The sequence below is a fragment of the Onychomys torridus genome, chromosome 9 (assembly GCF_903995425.1).
Source record: "Onychomys torridus chromosome 9, mOncTor1.1, whole genome shotgun sequence".
Classification (NCBI taxonomy): Eukaryota; Metazoa; Chordata; class Mammalia; order Rodentia; family Cricetidae; genus Onychomys; species Onychomys torridus.
The window spans coordinates 41320329-41328954 of record NC_050451.1 but is presented as its reverse complement, the minus strand read 5'-3'; the positions used below and the strand labels follow the sequence as shown (position 1 = coordinate 41328954).

The 8626-nt window shown below is 48.3% G+C and overlaps 1 protein-coding gene across 1 annotated transcript; it reads right to left on the bottom strand.

The window, feature by feature from the left end:
• Positions 1 to 6128: 6128 nt before the first annotated feature.
• On the bottom strand, positions 6129 to 7854 carry LOC118590914 (zinc transporter ZIP2-like). The gene is made up of 4 exons (XM_036198737.1): positions 7740 to 7854; positions 7439 to 7569; positions 7172 to 7222; positions 6129 to 6761 (listed from the first exon to the last, which is right to left on the bottom strand). Exons 1-4 carry the CDS (start codon positions 7852 to 7854, stop codon positions 6129 to 6131), a joined length of 930 nt encoding a protein of 309 aa, XP_036054630.1.
• Between the last annotated feature and the right edge of the window lie 772 nt (positions 7855 to 8626).

The window sequence follows — 8626 nt, the reverse complement described above, 5'->3', positions numbered from 1 at the left end:
TGCTCTACTACTGAACTATGGCCCAACCCTTAATCCTATTTAGATGTCGTCGGCCGTGTCAGAAGAGGGTTAGAGTTAGCTGCTGGATGGGGGTTAGGTCAGACAACAAAGATTGCTGAAATGCCACACTGAAGGAAAGCAAAGCGTGGCTATAACCACTGGGCTCATTCAGCAAAACACGAGGAAAAGGCGAAGGACTAAGGCCTCAAATAGCCTTTACTGGTATTGCTGCTCTTGTGTATTATAGAAGGGAAGACGGATCTTTGCTTGGTGTCTGCCTACAAAGGCCATGCATGCTGTTAGCAGAGGGATTTTCACAATTGGGAACAAATTTCAGTAAGTGTACATGTACCTGCATACAGCTATAGATGTTTCTGCTCCTCCAGAAGTCTAAGGTAGGAGAAAAATGTTCTGCAGGAACTGGGGGGAGGGCATTTACTGTCCTAGATTGACCTTATTAGTTGGCCTGCCATGTTCTAGTTCATCCATGGAGACACAGTGCCCCCCTGTGGTCAGCAGGGTCCTTCATAACTTTACCTGGCCCCTCCCTTTCCATGCTTTACAGCCCCATTGTTCTTCATAGTTGAGTCTAGCCCTGTCCCGAAATCCAGGCCTGTTAAGAACTCAGAGGCTCAGGGGGGCGCGTACAATTTGACAGAAGCAGAGTCACAAAGTCCCTGCTTACTCTCTCCTCTTTAGATTTGGGATTCCTTTTTTGAATCTTGTTTTATTCCCAAGGAATGTAAATGTACACCAGACTTTAGGGGCAGGTAAGGTGAGAGAGTACTCAGTGAGAATGAGAAATCAGAAGAACAGAGTGAAAAGGAGACTTACAGTTTAAGTAGAAAACCTGGGGAGGTGGTGGTGGCACACGCCTTTAATCCCAGCACTCGGGAGGCTGAAGCAGTCGGATCTCTGTGAGTTCAAGGCCAGTCTGGGCTACCAAGTGAGTTCCAGAACAGCCAGGACTACACAGAAAAATCCTGTCTTGAAAAACCAACTAAACCACCACCAACAAAACCCCACCAAAACTAACACACACACACACACACACACACACACACACACACACACACATGCACACACACGCACACATACATACACACTTTTAGACATTTTTCAAGGAACAGTTGTAAGCGTCATAATGGCATTTTGGTCAGGCCAATATATCTATCATTGCATATGTGATGTTGGCTCCGTGAGATCCTCTTACAGACTCCAGAGCTTTCTTGGTTTGCATAGTGCATTCTCTAAAGTTTCACAATGACAAACAAGCAAGAAAAAAAAAATCATCTAATGTATGTTTCTCAGAACATATCCCCATTGTAGCATGAATCTTAAAAGTTCTTATTAATAGGGGGCTGGAGAGATGGCTCAGAGGTTAAGAGCACCAACTGCTCTTCCAGAGGTCCTGAGTTCAATTCCCAGCACCCACATGGTGGCTCACAACCATCTGTAATGAGATCTGGCACCCTCTCTTGTACATAATAAATAAATAATTCTTTAAAAAAAAAGAATTCTCATTTCGTTTATTAAAAAAATTCTTATTAATAAAATCAAACCTGAGGCCAGTTATTGGGGTGAACACTGGAAGATCAGAAAAGCAGAACAAGCCATAGATTCCTCACCTCACCAGTTCCTCAGCTGATCCTGTTTCCTCAGACTGGAAGCCTCTGTGTCCTCATCCAAATGAATCTCAGCTGAACTGTGCTGCTCAAAAGCCTAAAACCTTAACTAGCCAAATGCTTCTAGTTCCTGGTCTTCACGCCTTATATACCTTTCTGCTTTCTGCCATCACTCCCTGGGATTAAAGGCCTGAGTCACCATGCTTAGCTGTAAAGTTGAACAGATGGATTTCTGCCTCTGGAATGCTAGGATTAAAGGCATGTGCTACCACTGCCTAAACTATATGTTTAATATTGTGGCTGTTCTGTCTCTGACCCCAGATAAGTTTATTAGAGTGCACAATATTTGGGGGAACACAATACTACCACACCCCATCTTTAAGCAATTATGATTATACCAACAAAACAGTGAATTATAGTAGGTAGGGTAGAAGTAAAAACATAGGGGAAATATTGGAGTAGGAGATAGCACTTTTAAAAAAGAGATTTAGGAATAACTGGAAAAGAGAGGTTTGGTGAGGAAATCTGGTGCCCAGAACAATGTAGCTTATTTTTAACTAGATGTCTCTGCTGGTAGACTCTAATGATGAGTCCCTAGGAAATGTAGAGCACGCTCTGTGTTTGACATACGACAGAGAAGAGTCACTAAGAACATAAAACAAAAAGTATTCCACAGCCAGGACTTTGTAAGCATCCCCACAGACTGCCCCTGAGAAATAATGCGTTTGCCTTTCCTTTGCTAGCAGCAATGGGCTACCCTCAGGTCAGCTAGGGAACTAGAAGGTGTCCACACACATCCCATTCCACTAAGTTCTGGCAGCTGTTCATTGTATCTAAGAACAAGGGACTATCCTCTGTTTTGAGGGAGACCAGTTACTCCACAACTTCTTCAGGGAAGGACCAGGAGGCACGAGCTACCCCAGCAGAGTGAGTCTGGGCTTTAGCTCATCCCTCTCTTTCTGTGGTTCTGGGGATCAAACCCAAGCCCTCATGCACACCAAGTTTTCAAACATGAGGATTCCTGGCTGACAACCTGCCCAGCTCCAGTAAACCCTCTCAACTCTGGTTTATTTCGCATTCTTCATAAGTTACCTTCCTGTGACTGCAACATCCAAACCAAACGAAACCTATCCCCCAGCCTCACAGCAAAGGAGAGGTAGGAAAGCTCCCAGAAAGGTTACTTCAGAAGACAGCGCATTGGTAGCAGAAATAGAGAGCTGGCTCTCTGCAGGTGGGTGGGAAGCCTAATTCTGGAGTGTTCTCCCTAGGTATGTACAAAGTCCACGCAGGAGTGACTCTGAGAGATGGTCAGAGGTAGTGTGAACTGAAGTTCCTGGAAAGAAGTTCACACACTGCACACTTTACGAGGCTGACGAACTGTTGGGAACTGAAATGACTGTGGCGAAGTTGGAATGTTGCAGGTCTGGTGCATAATTACAGTGTGTCCTCGGCTATCTTTAGCCCCTAGATAGCTATTCATTTCTTGCCTTTGTGTCTCATTTATACCTTTCTGACAACCGGGTAAAATCTTTTGGGATGAATTAATAAATCACCAACTTTCATTAACCCTGAAAACTAAGAATGTCATTAAACTGCATCTGAGGCCTTTGAAGTTTTAGTTTTGACTTATGACTTTGTCCTATTATGATATAAAAAAAAATGATGAATGCTGGATATGGTTTTGCACCCCTTTAATCCCAGTACTTGGGAGGCAGAGGCAGGTGGATCTCTTTGAATTTGAGGCCAGCCTGGTCTATATAGTGAGTTCCAGGCTAGCAAAGCTGCATAGGAAACCTCTGACTTAAAACGAACATACAAAAACCAAACCAACAACAACAACAAAAAAAACCCAAAAACCAACCAACTCATCCAAACAAAAGCAACTACAAACCAGGAAGCTGCCACCATGGTGGAACACGGAATGTAGGGTAACTTCAATCTTTTCTGGGCCACAGCCACGCCTATGTGGTCCCAGAGAAAACTTCCTCTGGGTTTTACATCATCACAGGAAGGTGTGAAAATTGTCCCCCACACACATTCCTGATTATCCCACTAGCCTGGATCCTCTTTCCTCCTCTTGAGGTCTCATGTTTCTAGTCATCTTCTGTTCCGGCCATCCTAAGGCTGCACCAGCCGCCGCCCGCAGCTGCCTGCCTTCTTTCTGCTGTGGTTCTTAGGCTGGTTCCTATTTCCTGTTGTTTTCATTTGTGCTTTCTGAAAGCAGTCTGTCCTTCTGTTGGTCCAGACACTCTCTCTGATTCTTCATCTGGTGTGCTCCAGATGGAGCCACCCTCTAGCTTTATGTCTGCTCTTGACACACTATTCTTCCAACTAAACCCTTGTCTGGCCCTGGTTGGTGAGAATTTGGGGGAAAAGAAGGAAATCGATTGGGGAGGAAAGAAAACATTGGTGGCTTTGGAGAGGAGGCCAAAGGGGAATCCAGAGTTCCTGGGAGGGACGAGGACAGAGAGCTCACGACTCACCAGCAGCTTGAGATACCGAACTCTACCTTATCTGCCTCAAATGCTGACAGCACCAGTGATCCAGAAACAGGGAGAGAGCCACAGCAGGCCAGGGCGCCCCTCCTTCAGGTTCCTTTCATATTGAGACACGTTCTGGCGAGAAGGGTAATTCTCTAGCTTCCATACAACCACAGCTCTTTCAAGTTACCCTGCCAAAGTTCTGGCAAGATCATTTCAATGTAAACATAGCAGGCCCTGATGACGTGCAGGACAGCTCTGTTCCTGAGGCTTGACCAGAGCAGTACCAGCCATTTCTAGCCTCAGGATTCTGTTTGGTTTTACTCAATAAGACATTAGCAAATCCGAACAAAAAAAAAAAATAGTTTATTTTAGCACCTTCCGGCTTGGGTCCCTGTAGATCAAAGACACAGCTGTCTGGGCCGGTCCTTTCCAGTTTCTACTAACAGCATGCTGGTTACTCAGCTCCAGGGTATTGTACAGTCCTTTGTACATTCCTTGCTTTGTCTGAACCCTGCCCCCACATACCTTACTGAATACCCTTCCATTCAGCTTCCTCAATTATGCTGCACACTCTCGGAGCTGATCTGGGATTCTAACATACAGGGTGAACTTGGCAGTTTGGGAGGAAAACCACAAGGAAGGAAAGACTATATGGAGCTTTTCATCCAGTTATAGGAAAGTGAGTTTTGAGGCCCCACTGGCTAAGAGATCCAACTATTTAGCTTTTCTGAATGCCAGTTTTCCCGGGTCACTAGAGGGATAATGTTGCTGCTGGAGTTGTGCAGGTGAGGTGATCTGTGTACAAACAGTGCCACAGCACCTGTCACGCTGCAGGAGTTCCCTGCCAAGGCCAGTGCACTGGCACACACCAGGTTCTCCTGGGCACCTCACTCCCTGCATCTACTGCTGAGAGGACACCAGGACAGTGCTCCAGGGAGAATGTCTCCCCTCCCCCTCTCCTGGTTTTGCCCACCCATTGCTTTCTCATGGATCCTGGGTTGTGGAGACCGGATTTAGATGTCTCACTTTTTCAGGAGGGGAATAGGGCAGAAAGGAGACAGAGACTGAGGCAAGAAGGATTCAGGAGAGTCTGTTCACGGTAAGGCTATTCAGGCTATCACATTGAAAATCACAAGAAGGGGCAAACTGGTGAGGGCCAGCGAGCTTACGGGCTCATCTTTCCTTCCTTGTCTCTTCACCAAGTGTGAGATGCCAGGCGAGGGCAGGGAGCAGTTACCCTGTCCCTCCTCAGGTCCAGGTGAGCTGCTTTGGGCACCGTCCTTAGTAGCAGTTGCTCAGGCAGGAGGAGAGCCACTAGGTGCTCACACCACAGAGTAATCACCCTAGGTATTTGTCTGGCGCCGGTCCCCCTCTGCAAACACTGGCTTTAATCCTTCAGCCTATGGCAGCCAGAGAGAGAGCAGCTCAGAGAAGAGCAAGAGTGTCCCTGAGGCCACACAACACTCTGTGTGAAAACAGGAACTTGGTGGGGATGACAGGCAGACACTGAGAGTGGGTGAGGTAGGGAGTGCAGGAAAAATGCCCCTGGTTTCTGGTTTTCCACGCCCTTCCTCCTCTAAATGCTGTTCTAATTCTCAGCTGCCATGGGTAAGGGAACAAAGGGCTGTTGAAGTTTTAGCAATCCTCCTATGTCTGGGGGGAATGGCCTTTGACCACTGAAATGACTACAGGTCCCAATTCTACCCACCTTCCCTTTCCCCTGTCAGAGACGTGATTTACAGCATGGTTGAAGGGAAAGGGAAAATGGGCATTTTATTACACACAATAGTAACTCTGGAGTGATGGTCTTGATACCAATGTTCCAGTTAAACAGGCATTCAAACAAAACATCCTTTCTAAGTCTTGAGCAAGAACAAGATCTCACCCATATAAAATCTGGGGTAGTCCGTACCTAGTAAATGCTCAGTCTCACTGAAAAAATGTCTGAGGACCAAAGTCAGTTGGGGTGTCCTCAGGAGAAGCCATCCTAGATAGGTCCATCAGAGCAGTGAGGAATCTCTCAGGCCCACAGTGCGATGAGAGCCATGAAGGCAAAACCAACTGCCACACAGCCATACTTGACCAGAGGGGCCTCAGGACAGGCCAGCTCCCGGGGCAAAATTTCTAGGAAGGTGACATACAGGAATGTGCCAGCTGCTACTCCCTCTAATAGAGCCTGGGCTAACCCCTGCGCTGGTCCTGAGGCCCCTCCAGCTACAGCCATCCCTAGAACTAGGCCCACAGGAGACATGAGGGCTAACAACAGTATGCAGAACACGGCCCACCATGTTCCAGTGCCGATCTTCAGTAGCCGGAGGCCTACACTGAACACCACAAGCCCCTTATGAGCCAGAACGGCAACACAGAGCTGTATAGTAGCGGCCACTGATGTCTGCAGTCCCACAGCTAGACCTTCAAACACCGAGTGAAAGGACAGAGAGAGCAGGAGAATGAGGGCACGCAGGGGACCCAGTGAGGGTGAAGGCACAGGCGGGTGCTTATGGAATCCAAAGGCATGGGTCCCTCCCCATTCCTCTTCCTGCACGGTGGATCTTCTAGCATCCCCATGACAGTACTGCAATGCCAGCGACTCCAAAAGGAAGACAAAGAAAAAGCCCAGGGAGATGACCAGCTCTCCATAGGGATACTCCACCTAGGAACAGAAAGAGGGACTGTGAGCCAGGCAGGGAAGCAGGCAGTGCCCTGGATGGACCCGGGTCAGGAGAGAGAAGACAATGGGGAAATGGGGCCACAGGACAAGACAGGGAACGAGGCTGAGTAGGCATGCAGAAGTGAGAGACCTAGAGGGGCTGAGGGGCCAAACGCCACCTGGGTTAGACACAGTGCAAACTAACGTGAAGTATGTTAGAGGGTCCAGGGCAGGACGGACAGAGTAAAGCAGGAGCTTTCTCTGAAAGTCCACCAACGAAGTGTTGGGCTGGCGCCTTCTTTCTTTACATGATTGGGGCTGAGAAGAGATTCCTGGTACTCCTCACAAATCAGAAGGGCATGAACGGTCCCTGGTTCTCTTCACTCTCCAGATAGGCGCTAATAGATACTTACGGAACTGGAAGTAGCATCATGAGAAGAATTTCCCTCACTTCCTGTACTATTCTAGGGAGACAGAAACAGAAATTAGACGCAGCGCTAACTCCTGTCCCACCCTTTCAGCAATCAAGCTTTCCTTGAAGCCCAACCTGACCACCGTCCACCCTTCTATCAACAGCTGCTGACCTACTACGCTCTGTGTGCTACCCGCTCTCTTCCCAGTCTCTGGAGATCATTCTGGCCCCATAGCCCCGTCCCTTGAGTTCTCTGCTACCCACCCACCTGCACCATGAATTTCTCAATTTCTGATTCAATTCCCTCCAGGGCTTCAGCAGTCATATGCATCAACCCTGCTCCCAGAAAGACCCCGGCAGAGACGCAGCCCAGGAGGCTGAGAACTCTGTAGTGGTGACCTAAGAAGACAGCAAAAGTGATTCTTCAGTTAGCAACGAGATAAATGGGAATGAATGAAAGCAGCAGAGGGCACCCAATGTCTTTGGGGGCTGTGAGAACCCGAGCCAGATGTCAGGGAAGGGCTGGAAAAAGTCTTGGTGTAAGGGACAGGGACAGAGTGGGGCTATACCTGTAGCTGCATCCATCTGGAACCATTTGAAGCAGATGGGAGTGAGGCCACAGCCCAGTGTGAGAACCAGAAGGGCAAGCAGGCAGCCAATTTTTACTCCCAGAAGTACCTCCATCTTTGGGGTGCGGGATAAGCAGAGACCTCAGAATGACAAATGCAGTGAGCCGCAGTTGAGGTGACCAAGGTGGAGTGTCCCTGGCGTGAAATCAGGAGACTGTTGATATCCTTTGTCCTGGCGGGTCTGGGCTTCCACAGCCCTGGGCGGCATAGCTGACTAGGGCTCAGCTCCAGGCTCCAGCCCTCCCACTAACTCCAGGCCCCTCCCCTGCCTCCCGCCTCCCTGAGCTTCCAAACCAGAAACTCCAGACTCCCTGCCAGGTGAGGCTCTGTGAAATCTTCCCTTCAGTGCTGTGACTAATCCAAGAGCTCTGAGGAGTCTTAGTTCACGTCTGGGGTTGATCTAACCTCAAATGGGACAATCTATGGCAGTCACGTCCCAGCTAATTGACGTGTGGGGCAATGTGGTCCTGCCGCAGACAGGACCGTTCATCTAAGCCTTCCATACTCTACCTTACCCCAAGTCTTACAGGCTGCTATGCTGATACTTGAACTGAACCCTTTCAGAGAGGATTTGGGGCCACTTGAGGGTAGAGGGGGTGGGGTTGAGCAGAGGGCTGCTACTCTTCTGTGGGAACTAGCTAGTGAAGGGATTCCCCTTTCCTCTAATTCCAGAAAAATAGCCCCAGGCCTGGAAATCTCCAGAGTGGAGATTCCTAGTGTTACCACATAGATATACTGTCCCCTTTTTTTTTTTTTTTTGAGACAGAATCATTGTGTAGACCAGGCTGGCCTTGATAAACTCAGATTCCCCTGCCTCTGCTTCTCCA

What these genes read in the sequence shown, in the direction of transcription:
- LOC118590914 (XM_036198737.1), bottom strand. Translation starts at nt 7,854, where the DNA reads ATGGAGGTACTTCTGGGAGTAAAAATTGGCTGCCTGCTTGCCCTTCTG. An exon ending in CCAGATGGATGCAGCTACAG is followed by an intron (nt 7,570 to 7,739) that starts GTATAGCCCCAC and finishes CTGTCTTCTTAG; the next exon opens with GTCACCACTACAGAGTTCTC. An exon ending in ATGATGCTACTTCCAGTTCC is followed by an intron (nt 6,762 to 7,171) that starts GTAAGTATCTAT and finishes TTCTGTTCCTAG; the next exon opens with GTGGAGTATCCCTATGGAGA.